At 40.1% G+C, this 26,726-nt stretch overlaps 1 protein-coding gene across 1 annotated transcript; it reads right to left on the bottom strand.

Annotated features, from left to right (window-relative positions):
- Positions 1-13,043: 13,043 nt before the first annotated feature.
- LOC117521561 (uncharacterized protein C1orf21 homolog) lies at positions 13,044-26,723 on the bottom strand. The gene is made up of 6 exons (XM_034182889.1): positions 26,537-26,723; positions 22,457-22,595; positions 20,032-20,111; positions 16,023-16,093; positions 15,840-15,903; positions 13,044-13,829 (listed from the first exon to the last, which is right to left on the bottom strand). Exons 2-6 carry the CDS (start codon positions 22,545-22,547, stop codon positions 13,791-13,793), a joined length of 345 nt encoding a protein of 114 aa, XP_034038780.1. The 5' UTR covers positions 22,548-22,595; positions 26,537-26,723; the 3' UTR covers positions 13,044-13,790.
- Between the last annotated feature and the right edge of the window lie 3 nt (positions 26,724-26,726).

Genomic DNA, 26,726 nt, shown 5'->3' with positions numbered 1-26,726 from the left:
GAAGAGTCGATTAGATTCTGAATGAGATGCAGATGCAGGATGTTGTGTTTGGTTTCAAAGAAGCTGAGAGCAGACACACAGGTTCTACCACATGCATTTGCGTACTCCTACAGTTCTGAAACTCTAGAATTTAGGAGTAATTGGTGGAGAGTAGATTATTTTCGCAATCATTTAGTCCATTGATTATTTTCTCAATTACACAACAAAAAAAGTATGGTGAAAATTTTTAATTAGTGTTAACCAGTCTTAAGATGATTCCTTCAAATGTCCACAGCCCAAAGATCTCCAGTTTACTGCCATATAGGAGTAAAGTGCCTAGTAATATAAACCAAAAAAAAATTCAAATTCAAGATGCTCAAGCCAAAGAAATGGAATATTTTGTTGAAAAAAATGACTCAAAAGGATTATAATCAATAATCAAAATAGCTGTTGATTAATTTAATAGTTGCAGCTCTAGTAGATGGATAAACAAACATTACCTGCTACAGTAGTGTTCAGAATAATAGTAGTGCTATGTGACTCAAAAGATGAATCCAGGTTTTGAGTATATTTTTTATTGTTACATGGGAAACAAGGTACCAGTAGATTCAGTAGATTCTCACAAATCCAACAAGACCAAGCATTCATGATATGCACACTCTTAAGGCTATGAAATTTGGCTATTGGTAAAAAAAAAGTAGAAAAGGGGGTGTTCACAATAATAGTAGCATCTGCTGTTGACGCTACAAACTCAGAACTGTTATGTTCAAACTGCTTTTTTTTTTTTAGCAATCCTGTGAATCACTAAACTAGTATTTAGTTGTATAACCACAGTTTTTCATGATTTCTTCACATCTACGAGGCATTAATTTTGTTGGTTTGGAACCAAGATTTTGCTTGTTTACTAGTGTGCTTGGGGTCATTGTCTTATTGAAACACCCATTTCAAGGGCATGTCCTCTTCAGCATAAGGCAGCATGACCTCTTCAAGTACTTTGACATATCCAAACTGATCCATGATACCTGGTATGCGATATATAGGCCCAACACCATAGTAGGAGAAACATGCCCATATCATGATGCTTGCACCACCATGCTTCACTGTCTTCACTGTGAACTGTGGCTTGAATTCAGAGTTTGGGGGTCGTCTCACAAACTGTCTGCGGCCCTTGGACCCAAAAAGAACAGTTTTACACTCATCAGTCCACAAAATATTCCTCCATTTCTCTTTTTGCCAGTTGATGTGTTCTTTGGCAAATTGTAACCTCTTCTACACATGTTTTTTATTTAACAGAGGGACTTTGCAGGGGATTCTTGCAAATAAATTAGCTTCACACAGGCATCTTCTAACTGTCACAGCACTTACAGGTAACTCCAGACTGTCTTTGATCATCCTGGAGCTGATCAATGGGTGAGCCTTTGCCATTCTGGTTATTCTTCTGTCCATTTTGATGGTTGTTTTCCATTTTCTTCCACGCGTCTCTGGTTTTTTTTTAATCCATTTTAAAGCATTGGAGATCATTGTAGATGAACAGCCTATAATTTTTTGCACCTGCGTATAAGTTTTCCCCTCTCCAATCAACTTTTTAATCAAACTACGCTGTTCTTCTGAACAATGTCTTGAACGTCCCATTTTCCTCAGGCTTTCAAAGAGAAAAGCATGTTCAACAGGTGCTGGCTTCATCCTTAAATAGGGACACCTGATTCACACCTGTTTGTTCCACAAAATTGACGAACTCACTGACTGAATGCCACACTACTATTATTGTGAACACCCCCTTTCCTACTTTTTTTACTAATAGCCCAATTTCATAGCCTTAAGAGTGTGCATATCATGAATGCTTGGTCTTGTTGGATTTGTGAGAATCTACTTAATCTACTGGTGCCTTGTTTCCCATGTAACAATAAGAAATATACTCAAAACCTGGATTAATCTTTTTAGTTACATAGCACTACTATTATTCCGAACACTACTGTATAAACCCTTTGTTGCTTATGTTGTCTTTTAGTAAGAGTTCTCAAAAACATTTTTACTTCATCTCCACAAAGTGAGGTAGAACAATCGATGAGGAAGAATGGTGGCTGAATGAAGGTTCCGGATCATTTTTTGTCCTCGGCTCAGAGGGGTATTGTCCTCACCTTTGCTAGACATTCACCTTATGAAGATGCCACAGATTATCAAATCATCTGTGACATAGGGATGGGAATCAAGAACTGGTGTCGCAGACCGAACGGTACCCCCTAGAAATCGGTCCACCCTGCCTTCACTGCGCGTGCGTCATTTTGGAGCTCAGAAGCATTATTTCAGAACGTCACCAGGGTTTTGCCAATTATCACCTCATTTCTGCTTCAAACTGCACTCCAGTCATCATCTGTCTCAGCGACAGATATCTGAAGCCTTTGTACAACAATTATTTCCACATAAATTCAGCATTATTTCATCATAAAAGACGGCGGACCGATCAGAGCGCCACAGCAGCTGCTGCGGTGCCTATGTCATTTAAGAGCACCAGTAACAACTTGCCAATTATCACCTTGTTTTCTGCTTAAAACTGACTTCAGAATGATTTAAGAGGTTTTACTTTGTCATCTGATGGTTAATAATCACATTAATCTATTTGAATGCTTTGGGTGTAAGAGAGTCTTGTCTCAGATGTGCTGCTGTGGTCCAAAAAGATGCATGTGCAGTGAAGGCAGGGTGGACCAATTTTTTTTTAAGGGGGACCGTTCAGTGTGTGACACTGGCTCCAATTTTTTCAGTCCATCAGAATCGTGTGCCTCAGATGTTGTTAATTCCTTTTTATCAGTGCTGCCATGTTTTTTTTTCTGACAAACGTGATGCCAAGTCATTAAATTCTGTATCAATCAATAAGTAAAACAGCTGCATGGACACTGAAAATCTGTGGAGAGATCCATCTTTCCACTCAGAAATTTGATCAGGAGTGGACAAAGAATTGGACTCATAATGATATTAAAATCTCAACTGCTACTCCAAAGTGTATGAGTTTCAATTGATGTTGCTGTGACTTTTTTGATGGGGGCTGAGTAGCCTCGTGTTCAATGACCCGTATTTGTGCCTTTTCAAAAACTAGCCCGATCTTGATGAAACCCATCAGTGATGTTGAAACAAACCGATTTTGTGCAGATTCAGATAAAAATTCAAAGCTTTTCCAGTGAAATATTAATTCAGTTCAGTTAAAATGAATTGTCCCCCACCATGAAATAAGGGGGGCCATTGGACTCCGTGTGTCTATGCGTGCTTTTGTCTGTCCTTCCATCCATGCATGTCATGTGAGAGCCCTAGATTTCCCTGTTGTCGCTTTCTGAGACATTACTTACCTGTATCATATTGTAAATGGACACAAATGTGACGTCTGCACATATGACCTTGACCCAGATTTCCAAGGTCATCTAAGATAACGGCTGTCAAAGACGCCCGCCGTCTAACCCCAAAATACCACTTTATCTCTCCAAATATCAATTCTAGAGCTTACGTTTGTAATGAACACCTTGAGCAAAACACATTCTGACTCCCTTTAGCACAATGCATGTAACCTTGAACCTCAGGGTCAAGGTCAAACATGCAAATGGGTAAAAAAAAAAAAAAAAAGGAACTACTTTGTATGTTTTACCTTTCCAGCACCAAATTTCTCTTCTAAAGCCTAAATTTGCATTAAACACCTGCTGCAAATCATTCTTCCCAGCTACCTTGATCCAGCTGTATTTGACCTTGGACATTAAAGTCAAGGTTGCACATAAAATTTAATGGAAAACTACTCTTTCCTTTATTTGGCCCTTTTCCACTCATTTTTTTTTACTGTCCCCTGCCATGAAATAGGGGGGCCATTGTAATGGACTCCATGTGTCCGTCTGTGCTTATTTGTATAATTTGTCACCATGCTGTATCAGCATAATAGACAGGGGATCTCAGCCGAGTATTGGCTTGTTTATACACATAAATCACAACACAAGCCATTTCAAAGTGCTACACATGAACAAGGTCTAGACCTTTCCCATCCCATGCGTAAGCACTTGAACGGCAGTGGCTGTACTATTAGAAATGTCATGTGGCTGAAAGAATTTGGCTGCTTTTATCCACAGTGGTTTAAAATTTTTTTCATGTTCAATTTAAGTTCATACCAGGTGCAATTATTGTATCTCGTCTGATATCTTGGATGAAACATTTGGTTTGTGAAGATGGCTGATAATTCTGTTGGTGTCATTTATAGATGCACTGTGTGGCTCAAGAGAGAAAATAATAATTTAACCACATTGGTCAAGCATTAAAATATCTTGGCAATAGCCCAGAATGGTATGGAAAAACTCCTGCAGTGGTTTATTTTTTTTTCCCCTGAAGAAACCTCAAACAGACCAGACTCACTGGGGTGGCCATCTGCTATGGCAATACAAGCAAAACAAAAGCACAACACAATTGTCAGAACATGCATGCAGAACATGTTGCAGTTGAACAGTAATTTATAGTCCAATGTTCAGTGTCTGTCTGTTGAAATGACAACTAGGAGGTGAACTTTAAAGTCAGAGTAAAATAGACTACAGTTTTTTAGGCAGAGATTGTACTGTATTGAATAGTGAGTAAGAGATTTTGTTTATTCTTGGTTAGTCATTGAAATATGTTCCCCAGTACTCACACAAACCCTGGTGCATTGGATTTTTGGTGGAATCATGACTGCTCTCCCCTGAACTGATTCCTTTCTTCCTGAACTAAGTTTTTCAAAACATATTTTTCTCATATGATGCAATTTTCAGGGGTCAGGTGATCACTCAGTCTTCATTTGTGGGAATAATTAAATATGATTATAGTTGTTAAAAAGTGAGATTTTCCTTTAAAATCTGAACCTCTCTGTATGACTCTAATAAGGGTGGTGGCCAAGCGGTTAAGTGTGCTTGTTTACAGTGCGGAAAGTTCCCGGGTCAAGGCCACCGTTGCCCATCCTCCATGTAATGTGGAGTTCCATCAAGAAGGGAACACGGTGTAAAACTTGTGCCAAATCAACGTGCACCTTGGATCTGCTGTGATCACCTCGAGTGAAACAAGGGAGGAGCCGAAGGCACTTACTTTTTTGTGTGACTCAAATGGTGAAGCTGGTGGCCGGCCTCTAGAGGGCACTGCAGTAACATCAATAATAATGGTACAGGAAAGAAAAATCTGAATATTTTGATTATATCTTTGATGCTTTGAGGTGTTGTCACTGTATGCGCGATGACTTGTGAACAAAGTAAAATGTAAGTGAAATATTCACTGACCGCTAAAATAAAGTGCAAAGATCTGCTTTCAGAAAGGCAAATTTAATCATGAGTTGACCAGATGTTAATACATTAAAGGTGCAGCTAATGATAATTTTTAGTATTGATTAATCTATCAGTTATTTACTCAATTTAATCGATTAGTTGTTTGGTCCATCAAATGTCAGAAAAATGTGAAATGTAAATCAGTATTCCAAAGTCCAAGATAATTTCATCAAATGTTTTATCCACAACCTGAATATATTAATTTTATTAGTAGAAAGGAGGAACAGCTCATTTATGCTCAGCATTAAATACATATACTCAACAAAAATATAAACGCAACACTTTTGGTTTTGCTCCCATTTTGTATGAGATGAACTCAAAGATCTAAAACTTTTTCCACATACACAATATCACCATTTCCCTCAAATATTGTTCACAAACTAGTCTAAATCTGTGATAGTGAGCACTTCTCCTTTGCTGAGATAATCCATCCCACCTCACAGGTGTGCCATATCAAGATGCTGATTAGACACCATGATTAGTGCACAGGTGTGCCTTAGACTGCCCACAATAAAAGGCCACTCTAAAAGGTGCAGTTTTATCACACAGCACAATGCCACAGATGTCGCAAGATTTGAGGGAGCGTGCAATTGGCATGCTGACAGCAGGAATGTCAACCAGAGCTGTTGCTTGTGTATTGAATGTTCATTTCTCTACCATAAGCCATCTCCAAAGGCGTTTCACAGAATTTGGCAGTACATCCAACCAGACTCACAACCGCAGACCACGTGTAACCACACCAGCCCAGGACCTCCACATCCAGCATGTTCACCTCCAAGATCGTCTGAGACCAGCCACTCGGACAGCTGCTGAAACAATCGGTTTGCATAACCAAAGAATTTCTGCACAAACTGTCAGAAACCGTCTCAGGGAAGCTCATCTGCATGCTCGTCGTCCTCATCGGGGTCTCGACCTGACTCCAGTTCGCCGCCGTAACCGACTTGAGTGGGCAAATGCTCACATTCGCTGGCGTTTGGCACGTTGGAGAGGTGTTCTCTTCACGGATGATGCAAAGGAGATGTGTTGCACTGCATGAGGCAAATGGTGGTCACACCAGATACTGACTGGTATCCCCCCCCCATGAAACAAAACTGCACCTTTCAGAGTGGCCTTTTATTGTGGACAGTCTAAGGCACACCTGTGCACTAATAATGGTGTCTAATCAGCATCTTGATATGGCACACCTGTGAGGTGGGATGGATTATCTCAGCAAAGGAGAAGTGCTCACTATCACAGATTTAGACTGGTTTGTGAACAATATTTGAGGGAAATGGTGATATTGTGTATGTGGAAAAAGTTTTAGATCTTTGAGTTAATCTCATACAAAATGGGAGCAAAACCAAAAGCGTTGCATTTATATTTTTGATGAGTATATATTAGAGCCTTCTGTCTGCATGCCACATATGCAGTTGTGTTCAAAATAATTGGGTGTTTTTAAAGTGAACAAAGCTCAGAATCCTTATAATAGCTTTTATTTCCATACATGCAAAAGCATTGTGAACACTGCGCATTGTATTCCAAATCAAAATATGCTGAAAAATTTATCAGATTTGTTACTACACAGAAAGTCAAGAAAAAGGGTATCAGGCTGTTCAAAAAAATAACAGTGTCTACTTTTCTTTTATTGCATCCTTTCAGGTGGCCCTTATTTAAGGGTGAAGACAGCAAATGTAGATGCTGGTTGTATTACTCTGAAAATCTGAGTAAAATGTCATTCCAGACATTGTTCTCAAGAAAAGCACACTTTGATTAAAAAGTGCAGAAATGATAAGCTGGTCAGCTAAAATGATTTCAAATGCTTTAAAATGGCAACAAAACCAAAAAGATCTGGAAGAAAATGGAAAACCACCATTCAATTAGCTCAAAGAACAGCCAGAACGGCAAAGACTTGGGGCAACTGTTTGTTGTGATTTGGCGCTATATACATGTGCTCTGATGTCACTGTTTAGCTCCATAGAAACTACCCAAACAATCTTTCATACAAACTGTTTCAAGCGACATTACAGTGTTGTGGTGGAAATTACGGCAATAGTGTGGGACAACTACATTTTGTTTAAAAAAAATCACAACAGTTTATGACATTGAATACCCCAATTATGTTTTGATTATTTTACTGATATTTTATTCAGAGATATTTTAAAACATTAGAAAAAACGTTTCTTTACCATTCATTTTTATCACTGAAGATCAAAAGTCTGGGTGTGGGACAAGCACAAAATGGCAATATTTGCATATGATGCTGAAAAAAGGTGAAAAAGTCATCATAGACTACTAGAACAAATTTCTTAACACACTTTCATTGTAAAGATAACTAAAAGTGTGAAATTTACCCTTTTTTGCTGTTTTTCATACAATATGATCAAAGGACATAATAAGTGCCCGTAGTCTAAGAATCACTCTTACAAGGTCTGTCCAAAAAGTAACGGACCTTTTTACACTCAACAAAAATATAAACGCAACACTTTTGGTTTTGCTCCCATTTTGTATGAGATGAACTCAAAGATCTAAAACTTTTTCCACATACACAATATCACCATTTCCTCAAATATTGTTCACAAACCAGTCTAAATCTGTGATAGTGAGCACTTCTCCTTTGCTGAGATAATCCATCCCACCTCACAGGTGTGCCATACCAAGATGCTGATTAGACACCATGATTAGTGCACAGGTGTGCCTTAGACTGTCCACAAATAAAAAGGCCACTCTGAAAGGTGCAGTTTTATCACACAGCACAATGCCACAGATGTCGCAAGATTTGAGGGAGCGTGCAATTGGCATGCTGACAGCAGGAATGTCAACCAGAGCTGTTGCTTGTGTATTGAATGTTCATTTCTCTACCATAAGCCATCTCCAAGGCGTTCAGAGAATTTGGCAGTACATCCAACCAGCCTCACAACCGCAGACCAAGTGTAACCACACCAGCCCAGGACCTCCACATCCAGCATGTTCACCTCCAAGATCGTCTGAGACCAGCCACTCGGACAGCTGCTGAAACAATCGGTTTGCATAACCAAAGAATTTCTGCACAAACTGTCAGAAACCGTCTCAGGGAAGCTCATCTGCATGCTCATCATCCTCATCGGGGTCTCGACCTGACTCCAGTTCGTCATCGTAACCGACTTCAGTGGGCAAATGCTCACATTCGCTGGCGTTTGGCACATTGGAGAGGTGTTCTCTTCAGGGATGAATCCCGGTTCACACTGTTCAGGGCAGATGGCAGACAGCGTGTGTGGAGTCGTGTGGGTGAGTGGTTTTCTGATGTCAATGTTGTGGATCGAGTGGCCCATGGTGGCGGTGGGGTTATGGTATGGGCAGGCATCTGTTATGCACGAAGAACACAGGTGCATTTTATTGATGGCATTTGAATGCACAGAGATACCGTGACAAGATCCTGAGGCCCATTGTTGTGCCATACATCCAAGAACATCACCTCATGTTGCAGCAGGATAATGCACGGCCCCATGTTGCAAGGATCTGTACACAATTCTTGGAAGCTGAAAATGTCCCAGTTCTTGCATGGCCGGCATACTTACCGGACATGTCACCCATTGAGCATGTTTGGGATGCTCTGGACCGGCGTATACGACAGCGTGTACCAGTTCCTGCCAATATCCAGCAACTTCGCACAGCCATTGAAGAGGAGTGGACCAACATTCCACAGGCCACAATTGACAACCTGATCAACTCTATGCGAAGGAGATGTGTTGCACTGCATGAGGCAAATGTGGTCACACCAGATACTGACTGGTTTCCCCCCAATAAAACAAAACTGCACCTTTCAGAGTGGCCTTTTATTGTGGACAGTCTAAGGCACACCTGTGCACTAATCATGGTGTCTAATCAGCATCTTGATATGGCACACCTGTGAGGTGGGATGGATTATCTCAGCAAAGGAGAAGAGTTCACTATCATAGTTTTAGACTGGTTTGTGAACAATATTTGAGGGAAATGGTGATATTGTGTATGTGGAAAAAGTTTTAGATCTTTGAGTTCATCTCATACAAAATGGGAGCAAAACCAAAAGTGTTGCGTTTATATTTTTGTTGAGTGTATTTTTTTCAAAAACTATATGGATTTGAATCGTGCGCTTGCATCAGCCAAGCTTGAACCTTCATGCGCATGCGTGAGTTTTTTCACGTCTGTCGGTTGCGTCATTCGCCTGTGGGCAAGCTTTGAGTGAGCACTGGTCCAGCCCCCTTGTCGGATTTTCATCGTCAGGGAAATGGCTGAGCGACTGCCACTTTGCTCCATGAAAATTTTTTTAGAAACTGTGACAGACAGCCAGGTGGAAACCATTCAGAAAATTCAGATGGCTTTCGGTGAAGATTCTATCAGCGTCACACAGATTAAGGACCATTACAACCGGATTAAAGACGGGCCACACCGGTAGAGGGCGCGCCGCACTCCGAGCGGCCATCGACAGGCTGAAACGACCAGATCACTTCCAAAGTGAACGCTGTGTTGATCCGGGACGTCGTGTGACTACCAGAGAAATTGCTGAAGAGTTGGACATCAGCACTTTTGCGGCACATTCCACTGTTACAGGAGATTTTGTAATGAAACGTGCAGAGGAATTCGCGCGTTGGGACAGAGCCGCTCATGGTGCACAACAAACTTCTTCCATGTTGGAAGTCTCACAGGACAAGTTCTGACATGCCCAGCTGTAACACAATTTCTCGGACACTCACTCGACTGAAAAGCCACCGAAAGCCGTCTGAATCTTCCGAATGGTTTCCAACACGGAGGTGTTTGTTGTGCGCCATGAGCGGCTCCATCCCGACGCACAAATTCCTCCGCACGTCTTTCATTACAAAATCTCCTGTAACAGTGGAATGTGCCGCAAAAGTGCTGATGTCCAACTCTTCAGCAATTTCTCTGGTAGTCACACGACATGCCAGATCAACACAGCCTTCACTTTGGAAGTGATCTGGTCGTTTCAGCCTGTCGATGGCCACTCGGAGCGTGGCGCGCCCTCTGCCTTTGTGGGCTGTCTTTAATCCGGTTGTAATGGTCCTTAATCTGTGTGACGCCGATAGAATCTTCACCAAAAGCCATCTGAATTTTCCGAATGGTTTCCACCTGGCTGTCTGTCACAGTTTCTGAAAAAATTTTCACGGAGCAAAGCAGCAGTCGCTCAGCCATTTCCCTGACAATGAAAATCCGACGAGGGGGCTGGACCAGTGCTCACTCAAAGCCTGTCCACAGGCGAATGACACAACCGACAGGCGTGAAAAAACTCACGCATTCGCACGAAGGTTCAAGCTTGGCTGATGCAAGCGCACATGATTCAAATCCATATAGTTTTTGAAAAAAATAAGGTCCGTTACTTTTCGGACAGACCTCGTATATAGTAAATGTTTGTAAAGAAAAATGCAGACACTACTTTTTTTTTTTTTTTTTTGAACAGAAAAAATATTCTCTTTTCTTCACTCTCTGCAAAGTAATAACAAATTTGATAAAAAAATTTTAATGTTTTGATTTGGAATAGACTGTGCAGTGTTCCAATGCATGTGTGTATGGAAATAAACACAATTGAAAGGATTTTTGAGCTTTACTCAATTTTTACAAACATACTATTATTGAGCATGGTCCAATGCAGTTGAGCTCAACTGCGTAAGACAACAAACTGATATGGATGAAACAGAGCACTGGTACTCACAGGGGCAGTGTTGGCCATGTTCACGTAAGACACAGCCTGAGGCAAAAGGATGCAAAACACCATCAATAATGGCGGAATACATTCATGTCTCCTCTCTCGCTCACTCTCTCTCACACACGTGCGCACAATCCACTGCCTACACATTTCTTTTGTAGTAGAACTATTATGACTTCGACTGTTGCAGTGTACTTGGTGGTGTTAGAAACTTTCAAGAGGTGGACATGTTCATATATTCGTGCCAAAGTAAAGGCTGTAGTAGTATGTGGGCAGAGACGATTCCACAGTCAGATCTATGTACATAAGTGGAGCATACTTGGGCCTTTTAAAGAAACCAGAAAATACTGTATTCACATATCAGAAGCTGAAATCAAAATGATTAATCGGTTATCAAAATAGTTGGTGATTATTTAATCAATTTATTGTTGCAGATCTAAATGACATCTTTGTGTGTGTTTTGTTTTGAAGCAGTGGTCTAATGTGTTGCTGGCCTTTCTACAAAATTGGGGGGAGGGGTTACCTCCAAATGTTTGTAACAAATAATATATTCTATAAAGAGTGGTGAATTTAACCACTGTTCTCTTGGTTTGTGGTTTGTCTTGAAAATGCTTAGATGTGTCACAGCCCTAATTACAAAATACTTTTTTTTTTTTAAACTTTCTTTCACTGGCTGTGCAACACATGAAGAACACTGCATCATCTGTGGTCACAAAAGGGGACGCTACACAGAAACTGCTTCTGTACACTGATCTGAAAGATGTACTGTGATAACCCTCTAGAGCAGAAGGTGGCATTAATGCATAAAGCTGATGCCACCTGCCATAAAACAAGATCTGGATGAGAAAGATGTGTTGGTTGTTAAAGACTGAGTGAAGTCAATAAATCATGCTCTCAACCTGAAAGACCACACTCATGAATAAAGAGAGGGACTAGTATAATCTTCATACAGCAAGGAGGACAGCTTGGCTAAGGTTTGGCTAACTATATTGTTTAAAAAAAAAACGTTTTAAAATGTTAGTAAGTTAACGTCACACGTGTTTAGTTCTGACCAGAGAAAAACATCTGTCCTAAGACATTAAGGTAATGCATCATAACATAAAAACAACCCCCCTTCAAAAAAAACCCCATCACATCGCTAAGAAACAATGTGTTTCTATGTCTATTGCTTTAAAAGGATAAAAAGCTGCAGCTTGTCACTTGCTTTCTTGTAGGCCACATGGTGTGTTGTACACCAAGCAAGAATCCAAATACAAGAGTATATGACGTGTCACAAAAGTCATGTAAATGAGGTTTGCAGCAGAATGCCTGCACAGTTGGGGGATGTTCAATAATTTAGTCAACAATTTTGCACAAAGGGGTTCTTTTAAATATTCAGTTTAGTGCTAATGTAAGTACAACTCCATTACATGATGTGGCGCATTTACTACTCTTTGATATACTTAAACATCCTATACATGCCTTGAAAAAGTATTCGACCCCTAGGGATTTTACACATTTTAATTTGTTTATGCCATTTCAGATACAGTATGTAATTCAGGCTTCTCAAAATGAAAATGTTTAAAATTATCCTCAAACTAAAAGCAAATTTCTAACTTGATATAAATTCAATCAAAATATCAAAGCCGAGATGGTGGGATGCATACATAATGTCCCTTTGGTATAACGCGTGTAAATAATCAGTTTTATTGCCAGTTTTCTTCAGACAAGTCAGGGGATGGATACATGAACATTCCAAGTCACAAAGCATATTCAGTGACTTGGAAATGTTCATGTATCCATCCCCTGACTTATCTGAAGAAAACTGGCAATAAAACTGATTTATATGTGTTATACCAAAGGGACATTACGTATGCAACCCACTATCTCGGCTTTGATATTTTTATTTAATTTATATCAAATTGTTGAGATTTAGTTAGAATTGAAGGATAACTTAAAAAATTTTAATATCCAGAAGCCTGAATTACCTTCTATTTGAAATGGCATAAACAAATGAAAATGTGTAATATCTCAAGGGGTTGAATACTTTTTCAAGGCAGCGTATTTTGCATGATGTGCATTTGCACCTTTTGTCTTTAAAGCAACACAATGTGAACTGCGTAGTTGTGGTACATAAAACACTTTATTTTTGTAGCAATAAAAACCTACACACATTAAGATGACAGACTTGTGTGGCTTTGTGGAGTCCGATACGTCGGGTGAATCTAACGAACAGAACAGTGAAGCGTGGGGCATTGGGAACTTGCTGCTGTGCCAGTGCACGGGAGACGCTTTAATGGTGCAGCAGGTGTCTTTACAACATGGACGGCATGATACAGTGATTACAACACTTCAACCCTGAGCCGTATTCAACGTGATAAACCATAAACAGACATGGACGGACGAACACGGTACTGGCCAACGGTCCGTAAAAAAAAGAAGTTCATACTGTTCACTGGAATGCAGGAAGTCTCCAACTCCTTAGGTCAGGGATGGGATCATCAGAACTTCGCAGATTCTGTGTCCACAGGAGCACTCCTGTATCTGCTGATCGTTCAGGGTTTATCCAAATGGATTCCCAACAAAATATTCATGTGCGATTCATAAAGTGAAGCTTTTAGGGGACCACAGAAGCTCGTAAACCATTCAATGTTTTTGGATTTTGGTGGGAGTTTTACTGGGGAGGTGATCTGACAAGCAGGAACTGAGCTGTGGGCAGAACGAGCAACTCAAGTCATCCATTCTTCGCAGGTATGTAGTGCAGTAAACAGTCAAATGAAGACCATCCACCCAGTCTGGCATGGTGTCACATAGCACGGTTCATCGGTCACCCTGGAATGACAGCTTGTGGTAGTGACTTGCCCACAGTGTTATGTCATGTCGTCCTCCTCTGAGCAGTAGTCACGGCCCTGTAAACAGAACAAAAAATGTAGTTTTGCTGTTTTCAATTAATTGTTTTGGACTTGGAACAAGAAGCCCACCAGACACAGACTTGGGGAAAAGAAAGAAACTGACAGTAACTTCAAAGCCTTACATACATAGGTCATGTCAGGTCTGGGAACATTCACTGGTACATCACCACATCCACTACACTACAGAACCACCATGGGCCCTGAATAGCAACCACCCAGACAGACATCTCCACCTCTCAAAAGTAATCATCTATCTACAGTAGAAACCATCTGGCTTGGCTTTCTCCAGCTTCTGGGTCCTCAACACTGAGGCACCTGTGTGCTGGATCATATGCAGAAAAACACAACACGTGCAAAATGTCATAATTGTTGATACCTCACAAAGTAGGAGATACTCCTCAGAGTCTCCCTAAGTAACTGTTTGACACAAAGTCATTCCAGCTGTACCCAAGGATCCTCTGAAGAGACCTAGTACTAAAGACATCCAGTCGTTGCTTTAGATCAGTGGTTAGCATCCAACCCTCACAACCATACAGTAAGATGGCAGACAGCAGGACACAAAAGTACATTTCTGACATTCTTAATGTGACTTAACACATCTGAATAGGTTTCTTAATAGGCTGGTGTGTGATATTCGTGATTTTTGTGGAGTATGTTTATGACTGTCAAAAAATCTTCCATGAATGTCACGCACCACCCTCATTTCGCCTCATGTCATGGAGGATCGCAACTGAGCGTGTTGATCCGTCTTGATCCTTAACAGAATGTGACAGCGTTCTTCTCTGACACGCACACAATTAAACCCTGCTGCACCGCATTCAGTTTCACTGCTGCAGTATGCTGAAGGACAGCAACGCCAAGTCGACTAAAAGTTTTGTTCCAGTGCTCCTCAGCGCGCTCCTGCAGGTGTTCTACCTGCTGCTGTGCCTGATGTTTGGGAAAAGACGTGAGACAAGAGGCGTGTGGAGCCACACATCTGGCTCTCTGTCTCCTCGTCCTCTCTGCGCCACTCCATGGCACAGAGCCCAACTAAGCATGCAATCACAAAGTTCTTCTGGTGTGAATTTTGAGGAGCAACCTGAAGCAATCTGAATTGTTCAGCAGCTGATGAATGAATATGGGTGTGTGTGGAGACGATTCGCCTCATTCACAAAGTGACAGAACTTAACGACACGCTGTTACGCGTGATAGCACGCAACAACGCAGAACATTATTCTTGACGGTGTGTAATGGTGCCTGATAATTCACCAGCAACACGTTCCATTAATTGTAATGCGTGGTAACAGGTTGCAGCAATTCCTGAGGACACCTGATGCCTCTGACTCAAATTATCATATTTGTGATCAGCGGCCAACAATGTATACTTCGTGGCATATGTGACTTGTCGTCGTTATGTGTAAACGCAGCATAAACACAGCTTGTTTGGTTGATATAACATATGGGAACAGTAAATTTCACACTCAGTCCATCAGGATCAAAGAGTGAGAGCTTTTTCTCACCTCAGTACTCTGAACAAATGTTCAGCACACATGCAAGATCAAACCATGAGCCACAAGAAACATAATTCTATGCAAGTGCAGCACCCATTGTGTGTGTTTTTTTATTTTGTCTCTCACCTTTAGGACTGCTGTCTGCATGTACTAATCCAAAACTAAATGCAGATTATATCCTGCTGTTATACCATAACTCACGTACCAAAGGCAGGAAGCACATATTAAAAAAATTACAAAAGAACACAGGATACAGAGATTCTTTCTGAAGTTTTGCAGTTGCAAAAAAAGTGTCATACGAACAGTGTGACACGTTCAGGCACTGTTCACATCTGCTGGATATGACGGAGGTTTTATAGCATCACTATGTCCTCTGCTGTGTCCTCAGTTGCTGCAGATTTGCTGCACTGATAGGATTAACCTCCAATGTTATTTTGCAGCAGTTTTTTTTTTTTTTCCTTTTTGAGCAAAACTCTGAAAAGAAAAGAAAAAGAAAAAAAAGACAGTGCTTCCTTACCTTTTCAATTTTCTCATCCAGCATCCTGAAGAATTCCTGCTGGCTCTCAGACGAGTGGATGCTCCTATTAAAAAGAAAAAAAGAAAAAAAAAGAGTAGGTTTGACCTTAAATGCCATCGGTGCTGCACAATGAAGATTTAGGAGTGTGCACACATAAAACACAGGCTCAGTTTTAGCACTTACAGGATCTTGCCATTTCCATTTGACCCCGTTTCATCCATGTGTTGACCTTTATCAAGTACAGCACAGTTCTCCTGGAGGACAGCAGTAATAATAACATACAATTAAATCTAGACGTCCACCTTTACAGTACAAACAAACAGGTTTACAGACCGGTACAAAGAATAGGTTTGGTCTCTGGAGCTACTTTCCACATTCATCATAATTGTACTTGTATGGGTTTATTTGTCATTATGCCCATTAATAAACATAAAATGTAAATGTGCCCGCATTAGTCAAAGCGGTTATTTTACATCCATACTCCGTGGGGGGTACGGAGTTTATATAATTAACCATTTAAGCCATTTTAAGCGATTAAAGTTATCAATAATTAGGGGTGTCGTTTCTTTGAGAAACAACTAGTGCCCCAGCTCAAGATGGCTACCTGTTATCAGTAGCTGCTAGCTGCTGTGGGCTCAACTGTTCTGTCTGAGCATTTTATTGCAAATATCTTAGATAATATAGTTTGTTGTGTGGATAATTGTATGAAGGGACCATCTAAGAAGTTGGTGCTCCAGTATTTCCAATGAGGAAAATTTCAGTATTATTATTGTTATTAGGGGGTGGTGGCCAAGTGGTTAATGCGCTTGGTTTCAGTTCAGAAGATTCCGAGTTCAAGTCCCACCCCTGCCACATTTCTCCATGTAATGTGGAGTTGCGTCAGGAAGGGCATCCGGCGTAAAACTTGTGCCAATTCAACATGCAGATCCACCTTGGATTTGCTGTGGCGACCCCAAGTGCAAACAAGGGAGCAGCCGAAGGGACTTACTTTACTATTATTATTGTTATTATTATTATGTTAGCCCTAATTAGCAGAGATGAATAAGCTTTATGACGTTAGCTCTACGGGTGATGCCATGGTTACTGATGCAATATGTCAGTCTTAATTTTTAACATCAACTCTCATGCCACTCATTATGAAAACCACCAAACAATATGCCTTAATAAAACAAGTTAGCCTGTTAGTTTTAACTTGTTTTCTAACTATGATAAGTGGCTTATTCAGGCTGCATTCATCCCGCCTAGGTTATGCCATTCTTGTCTATGGTCCACCTCTGTATCCATTTATGTGTTGGCACAGATTAGGCTGAATGAGGCCTGAAACACACACACTGTGTGATGTGTTGATTTTTACTTAGGCAGCCATGGTAGATTACAATCTGCCCTCGTGGGGCAGCTTCCCAGGTGAATGTGTTACGTCGAGGCTGATGCACACCTCTAGAGTACAGACCTGATGCCTACTTTTCATGCTTGCCGCGAGCAGCATGTAACTAAAACAAACAATAAAATGATCTATAGACAGTCATTGCAACATTGTACTGGCAACATGAAATGATTAACACCTTTTACTGGACTTTCTATGACTGAGAAAGAAGTTGCCGACATGAAAATGAGAAAAAGAACTTTTTAAAAAGCATTTCAGTGACTGAAAAAGTCACGACTGTTATTTGGTGACAAGAACTCACTTTCTGTTCTTTACTTTTACAACTAAACTTAAATGGAGCTCCACAACACACAAGATCTGGATTATAAAACTAGTCTAAAGGAAAAGATGATGGTGAGTCTATGGCTGTGTCTCAGTTATTTGGCCACATCATTCGAAGGTTGTGTTCTACAAAGATCTGGCCTTCTGAGACAGCAGAGGATGAACCAGCTGTTTTGAAATGAGATGGTCTAGCCCACAGAGCACTGGTGCATGTGGCAAGATAGCACAGCAGGTAGAACCCATAGTTTTGTATACATTTTTCAATACTTACTGATATTTTACTTATAGACATTAGAGATTTACAATTGTACATATAGAGCCTTAAACTATCCTTGGCTTTTTTTTTCTTTAAATGTAGTAACCATTTGGTGTTGGGAGGCGGGTGGTCAGAATCATGCAATGATTCTTGGGATTTTTCGGGCTGTGAAGGATACACCTACTATATCCTGTGCCCCGTAAAAATACCATCAAAAACAAAATAAAAAAGGCCACAAAAGATGCAGTGTGGAATAATAAAGGATTATTAACCAAGCAAGCGAGGTTAATAATTCATTTATTATATGGCTATTATATAAAGTTTATATATTATATAAAGTTTATATTATAAAAAGATTTGGGAGTGGGTCTTTGATAAGCCTCTTTGGCTTCTACCTCTCCCCTGCACAGTATGTTCATATTGTGTTTCTTTTCCTTTTATCATTATAATTTCATGTTTATATATGTAAGTGTATTTATATATATATATATATATATATATATATATATATAAATAAATAAACATGCAAACTTCTGGTATCACCGGTGTTGGGCTCATAGTCCGACCCATTCGCTTTCTTCACCTCCATAAAGAACTTGCAAAAAAATGGCCCGGTCGTTAGCTGGTAAGCTTTCAATCTGTGTGTTTTTTCCGATGCTGTTTAGATATTTATGGCGTATGTTCATGTCCGACTTGGTTTTTCTAATTGTGTTTTTAGTTTTCTGATTTGTAACAAAGTTTTTCAATTTGTTCTTGACTGTTCAGAGATGTGTTTTCATCTTGTTGGTCTTTGCATGTCCACTTCGAGCTCGTTTGCTGTTAATTCCTCCATTTTTTTTGTTCGCTTTTTGTTTTGTTTTATTTCGCACCATGAAAATTGTAAACAAAGTTGCAAATCTCACATGCGATCCAGACCGATCGTCATGGTAATGGTCTGACAAGGGAAAACATCAGACCGGAAATCAGCCAATCAGAGTGCGCGTAGCATCGTACCCATATAATAACAGGCGTTATCAAAGACAAATAATCTGGTAACTTTGAACAGCAACTCAACACAAATGCATCTGAAACACAGCCCAATGTAAATTCACACACACACACACAAAAGTGTGACTGCCACAGGTGACACGGGCAGCGTGTTTCAGACGTTAGACACTGCCAAGGTGAAGAAGAGGGCCCACTCGCCCACCACGCCCCTAATTAGTCTAAACTTTATGACTTAAAATAGCATTAACTGGTGAGTTATATAAAAACTGACCCTGATACAGCTGTCATGAATATGTAAATTAGCTATAAAAATGAAAGCCATTTTTTGTAACAGGCTGTAAACATTTTTGGGTGATTCTTTAACTACGGGCACTATTGGCCTTGTAAATGTAATTTCCACCACACCATTGCCTTACAATATAAAGTGCCTTGGGGCAACTGTTTGTTGTGATTTGGCGCTATATACATGTGCTCTGATGTCACTGTTTATCTCCATAGAAACTACCCAAACAATCTTTCATACAAACTGTTTAAAGGGACATTACAGTGTTGTGGTGGAAATTACGGCAATAGTGTGGGACAACTACATTTTGTTTAAAAAAATCACAACAGTTGTATGACATTGAATACTCCAATTATGTTTTGATTATTTTACTGATATTTTATTCAGAGATATTTAAAAACATTAGAAAAAACGTTTCTTTACCATTCATTTTTATCATTGAAGATCAAAAGTCTGGGTGTGGGACAAGCACAAAACGGCAATATTTGCATATAATGATGCTGAAAAAAGGTGAAAAAGTCATCATAGACTACTAGAACAAATTTCTTAACACACTTTCATTGTAAAGATAACTATAAAAGTGTGAAATTTCCCCTTTTTCTTTTTTTCATACAATATGATCAAAGGACATAATAAGTGCCCGTAGTCTAAGAATCACCCTTTTATTTCTGCTGTAAAGTTGGATATTTTAACATAAAGGTCTATGGGCAGTGACTCGCTTTGAGAACCAGCCTCCAGTGGCCATTCAAGAAACTGCACGATTTGGCTATTCTGCATTGGCTTCATTTATCAAGCATCGATGGTTGCAGTCTGATTAACATACAGCAGATTACAAGGGCAAACTGTCACAGGCAAAATTTATCTCATGGCCCATTTTGATTATTCTGTGTGTGTGGGTGTGTGTATACACAGTACAACATGCACATAACATTTAATACATGAAAAAAAAAAAGTCACTCACTGTGTTGTCTTGCTTGTCCACACCTCCTCCTTCTCCGCTGATGTACTTGACGGTCTCCACCGCTTTCATCTTGTACTCATCTGTGACAGAGTGGGAGACAGAGCAGCACATCGCCGATTAATACTCCACAGCAACAGTGCAGAGGAGCACGCACTCTCAGCCACTCGGACCCGCAAAATCCCCCGCGTTAATGGTTCTCACAGAATTTGGCAATGTAATTATATGCATGAGTTGTCATGCTGCAGACTAAATCCTTTCTCAACAATGGCTGGCAAGGGGCAAACACATGAGCCGCCCCCGACTCCCCTCTAATGTCTCACACATGCACAGCCTCTCTCACAGCACTGTAAAATTTGACATTACTCTCCAATATATAGGATCGTCAATTATGTCATGAACCAGAACCAAAATTAAGGCTTACACAAAAACTGCAGGCATGAAATGAGCCTACGTGCACACTGCTTTAAGAACGTAATATTTAACAGCATCATATTATAGTGTATACTCCTTAAAGCTGCAGTGTGTGAGGTTTGGTGCCATCTATTGGTGAGGTTGGATATTACATCATGCTGTCAGGAGAAACCACTGATTCCTCTTCTTTTCTCCTTCAGTCTTACAGCCAGTGTGTTCTGTAATGGCGGCGGCTGACGGAGTCACCAAGTACACCACATAAAGCCGCCGACTATTATAGCTAACATCTAAAAAAAAAAAAAAAATAGTAATAATAATTCTCTGATTTTGTTCAGTGTGTGCGCACACAGCAGCCTCACTCTCTGTGTGTCTCTGACTGCCATCATTGCTCCTCTCTGGCCTTAAGTTCCTGAAAAATGATTGTTTCCCTTATTACAGCTACTTGTTTCTTTGTGGACTTTTGCAAACATCACAAAACATCACAAAATTCTAAGCAAAGGGTGTTGTGGAAAGCACTTCTGAATCCTCAAAGTGTGTGCTTTGAATTGTGAATTGAAGTTTTACAGACAAATTAAGCTACAATACCTACTTATCAATTGATAACAAATATCAAGGTAATGTTGATATTTAATATTTAGCTGTTGTGACATGAAGCTTTCTTTGAAGTGACTCTCACAGACCGAATTCAAAACAAGTAGCCGACAAACTACACTACAATAATGTTAGCTATCAAGGTAACGCTAGGTAAGCTACTGTGTTAGCAAACATTTGTGCTTTAAGCTGTGCTGTTAACTGGGCAACACCTGTTAACATGGCTAGACAACTTCATCAAACGGTGAGTTTTAAAATATTTCCATGGTTCAACTACATTAGCCTAACAGAGTAATAATAACACACTCATGCCAGCATGGACAACTTATATTCGTCTCATCAAACAGATTACGTTAATAGTGTATGTGACTGAGTGAGTTTGTGAAAGAGAGAGAGAGGAGGGAGTGTTGAACTGAAACACAGTTACATGGTTATTATTATTGGATGTAGTTCAAGTACTACTAAAATAATGTGAACAAAGGCAACAAAATGAGACTCAAAATGCACCAGAAGCCATGAAATGGCACCAATTTTTCCAAATCTTTACCAGGGGAGGGGTGACATGATTTGCTGTGTCTGTGACCACCGACTCATTTCAAATTCCCACCCATTACAGTGCATCTGGAAAGTATTCACAGTGCTTCACTTTTTCCACATTTTGTCATGTTAAGGTCTATTCCAAAACAGATGAAATTCATTTTTTTCCCTCAAACTTCTACACACAATACCTCATAATGACACTGTAAAAAAATATTTTGAGATTTTTGCAAATTTTATTAAAAAATAAAGAACAAAGAAATCCCATTTACATAAATATTCACAGCTTTTGCCGTGAAGCTCAAAATTGAGCTCATGTGCATCCTGTTTCCACTGATCATCCATGAGGTGTTTCTACAGCTTAATTGGAGTCCACCTAGTGTAAATCCAGTTGATTGGACATGATTTGGAAAGGCACACACCTGTCTACATATAAGAACCCACAGGTGACAGTACAGATCAGAGCACAAACCAAGCATGAAGTTAAAAGAATAGGACACTGCAGTCTCGTTTGAACCCTGCGTGATATTGTGGGATTTGACCACTTATGGGGACAGCCGGTCCCGTTGTGCGATATATACACAACATAACTTCACAAGGAAAAATGGTGTACTGTTTTGTTTTTGGCTGCAATCACAGAAGCAGTCACGAAAAGTGTTTTTATTTTCAGTTCCCGGTGGAGAAGGGAAGACGAGGCCGACCTACTTTTAAATCGGACACGACAGCAGTTTAACGCCTGCTCTTAGCAAAGTTTAGTTATTACTTCTGCTGTTGCACATAAAGTGAGTGGAGGATACAAAGAACAAGCTGATCCAATACTGTAAAAAGCATGGTCAGTAAAAGTGCATGCATGTCTGTGTCTGTGTGTGTGTGTGTGTGGTCTGACCACAGTGCACGTCTCCGTTGCTGTAAGCTTTGCTCTGGCCGTCCTCACTGTTGGCTACAGCAGACACCTGCTTGGCAGAGGTGCAACCCATGTCCTCCTCAGCTGCTCTCCTCCTCACTCCCGAGCATCACAGGAACACCTGCCGACACCGTGCACAGATGCAAAATAACCCAGACAGCCACAAAACTGCACACTAATGAATTTCCTGTTCGATAACACTTTCCCGTGAGGATCCATTGACTGGCTTCAGGTAACACAGTAATAATCATTAACAAGTAATTAAGAGTTAATAAGTGTGCTTAGCACTCATTTGCTGACGTTTTGTTAGTTAATGCAGTAATAATCATTGATGAACAGTGATTTATAAGTGAATTGTGTTTAGTTATCATTTATTAATGGCATCAGTATATAAATTATGATGAATGATAAACCGGTGTTCATGCTTTATTTATTTCATAATTTATATCAATATGTGTAATAATTTATAAGACAATGAACACTATTAATAAATTATTACTAAACACAGTTACTCGTAATACACAACCAACCGATATTAATACAATAATAAGCATTTACTTACAATTAACCATTAACAAATGTGTGTAGAATCATTGGTTAATGTGATGACAGACAGGAACCAAGTCTACATTATAAGTAGCCCAACTCATTATCCCATTGAACAACCCACACTACAGTGACAGTATGCAGTGTTTCTCCAGTCCCAGCCACAGAAGCTTGCTCCTTCATAGTTATCATAAGTGTCTTGGTGGCTTCCCTCACTTGTCTTGTTTTTAAGAACTGTCTGCTCCAGACTGCTTTACCAAACAGTTGCACCATTTCTCACCAATCCTTCATGGCTTTCTCCGGAGAGCCAACACCATCCTACAGGAATCATCTCACCCTGGCAGAGGTGGGACAAAGTCACTGTCAAGTCATTTTCAAGTCATGAATTGGCAAGAGTCAAGTCTCAAGTCAGCTTGCAAACAGTTGGTGGTCATTATTACTTGAGACTTGACTTGCGATTCATGACTTGAGAGTGACTTGCTGGTGACTTCGTCCCACCTCTGCCCCCTGGCCACTCTCTGTTTGCGCTACTGCCATCAGGCAGACGGTACAGGGCCATTAAAGCAAGTACAAGTAGACTGAAAAACAGTTTCTACCCATCTGCTGTTAGAGCTTTGAATGCCACTGGAACCAAATAGCCAGGTCACATGCCACACTTGAAATGAGTAAAATATTTGTTTTTATATAACAGCTGAGTAGATCCTTGTCATTTGATTGGTGCTTGTATGTCATGTGTAATGGATTATTCCTCGCACTTGTGTTGTGTTGCACTTATCGTGCAAATTTGGTTCCATCCATTGTGTACCATTGCACGCTGCAACAACTGAGCATGCACACACTGGGGATGGCGTTTAGTTAAAAATGGCAGAGTTTGTTTTGCTGACGGACGATGATTTGAATGAGCTAACTGATGATGCTAATTCTTCTAAGGTTGCATAAAAAAATAGTTTATCATCCTTGACATCAGAAACAAGTGAGGGCAGGTGGATTTTTTTTTTTCCTCTTAGAAACACGTATACAACATCATTTCAAACCTGAAAAACGACACAGCACCGGCACACCAAGTGAGGAACTGAAAATATCAGACATTTTTAAAATAAATCTTGTGTCCACGTTGAATACAGTCACTGTACTGCACGTTAGTAGTGTGACAAACATGCATACTGTGCGTGAGTGACACTGCGCAACTGTGTGGTTGTCAATGACCGTCTTTGGCCAAAACACACTCGCCACTTAGCGGATGTGCTGGTTCTTGCACAAGCTGTAAAGTGTCAATGAAATTTGCCAATCAATCAATCAATCGATGGATGGATGGATGGATGGATGGATGGATGGATAGATGGATGCAGGTCAATTTCGGCATGTGGGCGGGGATGATAAACTGTTTTTTTTTTTTAATGGGGCCTAACACACACACACACACACACAAAAACAAATCCACTATGCAGTGAACCTTCTGGAGGCACGAAGAGCTGTTAGGATGAAGACCTTGAAGTTAGGATGAAAATCTGGACACATTTCTGACGCGATTTTTCACTGGAGTGAGGAAAACAGACGCAGCCTGTGCACCAAGTCAGCACACGGCATCACAGACTACATCATCAGAATTGTTTTTGAATTATCTGACAGTAAGACTGTGGTAAAACTTGGAACTACTTGTATAAACAAACATACTACATTAAATGAGAGTTATGGACATGGCCGTCATTCAAATAGGGTTGGCCTTTTGCCACCAGCGTCTTGCCGTGCGAATACTGAAATGAGAGCTATGGACACGGCCGAATAAAAAAGTAATCAAAATCGAAAAATATTAAAGGAGTTATGACATCTTGAATGTAGTATGTTTGTTTATACTAGTAGTTCCAAGTTTTGCCACCAGAGTCTTGCCGTGCGAATAGTGAAATGAGAGTTATGGACACAGCCGCTGTGCGAATAGCCACGGTAATCTCGTTTTTTTGCTACTACATACTTATATTTTTTTTTTTCTTTTGAGCTCTGTGCATACCCTTTTCATTTTTTTAAATTTTATGTTTATTTTTATTTTTCTTCTTGCACTTGAAGACTTATTCAGTAAAATCAAAGTAAAAATAATATAACACAACTTTAACATGACTAAAGTTGTAAAAAAAAAAAAAAGTTTTCTGATTTTGAAAATGACTGTCCATTCAGCCCAGGAAGGTATATTATATGAGTATTGGGTGATTCTTAGACTACGGGCATTTATTATGTCCTTTGATCATATTGTATGAAAAACAGAAAAAAGGGGAAATTTCACACTTTTATAGTTATCTTTACAATGAAAGTGTGTTAAGAAATTTGTTCTAGTAGTCTATGATGACTTTTTCACCTTTTTTCAGCATCATTATATGCAAATATTGCTGTTTTGTGCTTGTCCCACACCCAGACTTTTGATCTTCAATGATAAAAATGAATGATAAAGAAACATTTTTTTCTAATGTTTTAAAATATCTCTGAATAAAATATCAGTAAAATAATCAAAACATAATTGGGGTATTCAATGTCATACAACTGTTGTGATTTTTTTAAACAAAATGTAGTTGTCCCACACTACTGCTGTAATTTCCACCACAACACTGTAATGTCCCTAAACAGTTTGTATGAAAGATTGTTTGGGTAGTTTCTATGGAGATAAACAGTGACATCAGAGCACATGTATATAGCGCCAAATCACAACAAACAGTTGCCCTTTATATTGTAAGGCAATGGTGTGGTGGAAATTACATTTACAAGGCCAATAGTGCCCATAGTTAAAGAATCACCCTATTATATTATTTCACACATAGCACATGTGGGTAGTAGTGAAGTGAACATTCATCTGCAGCTGCTTGCGTTTATGATTCTTTTGAAAGTTTTCTCAACTTTTTTTATTTTACAGTGTAGTCTTTATTCAGCAGAACATTTCGGTGTAGCCACTAATTTAGAAGATAAATTATTGGACAGGAGGCGGCCCGCCCTGTGGCGTGACCACAAGCTCTTGTTTTAGGGCCGATTAAAAAAAAAAAAAAAAAAGCCGCTGTTGAGTGCGTGGAAAAAAGCACGGATCGCGCACGGAGCGGTTCCAGCTGCGCCGTAACAATGAGGCCTTTTTTCTGCCGCTGTACCAAAAGACGCAGCGAGCGGGGGGTGGCGCACAGTGCACCGCCACATCTGCGCCAAAATAAGCAGAATGTCCGAAGAAATGACGTGTTGATCCCGACTGCTCGCATACTCCACAATAAAAAATAGAAAAAGCTCTCTTCTGTGCTTTTTTTTTTTGCGCAAAATAGACAAATTACGAAGCTGCCACATCATCAAGATATTCACAGTGAAACTAATGATCGGAATAAGAAGCTGCAACATCCGGTCTTTTTTGGTCGGTCATCGTCGCGCACAAATAATGAAGAAAATGTCAAAAGTGATCATTCTACGGCCATCGGCGAACCAACACAGAGTGTCAAACAAACTGATTCCAAACAAACGATACCTAGAACAGAAACACGAACGCAGCATGGTTACCTCTGGGTTTGGGTTTTTGTTGTCCATGGTTCAGAGAGCCGCCGCGGTCCGGACGGACCCGGACAGACCGCAGTCCGTCTGTCTGCGCACACAGCCCGATCCGCTCCAGTTCCGCTTCGATGCGCTCATATGACGATTATCATCTGCAAATCCCGTAAACACGGAACACTTCTCAAAACCAAGACAGGAT

The sequence above is a fragment of the Thalassophryne amazonica genome, chromosome 12, assembly GCF_902500255.1.
Source record: "Thalassophryne amazonica chromosome 12, fThaAma1.1, whole genome shotgun sequence".
NCBI classification, from domain to species: domain Eukaryota; kingdom Metazoa; phylum Chordata; class Actinopteri; order Batrachoidiformes; family Batrachoididae; genus Thalassophryne; species Thalassophryne amazonica.
The sequence above is the reverse complement of the archived record's forward strand: the minus strand, read 5'-3'. Positions and strand labels throughout refer to the sequence as shown.

Coding starts and splice junctions, on each gene's coding strand:
- LOC117521561 (XM_034182889.1), bottom strand. CDS start 22,547: ATGGGTTGCACCTCTGCCAAGCAGGTGTCTGCTGTAGCCAACAGTGAG. Junction 15,904..16,022: donor AATGGAAATGGCAAGATCCT/GTAAGTGCTAAA, acceptor TCTTTTTAATAG/GAGCATCCACTCGTCTGAGA. Junction 13,830..15,839: donor TGGATGAGAAAATTGAAAAG/GTAAGGAAGCAC, acceptor TTCTGTTTACAG/GGCCGTGACTACTGCTCAGA.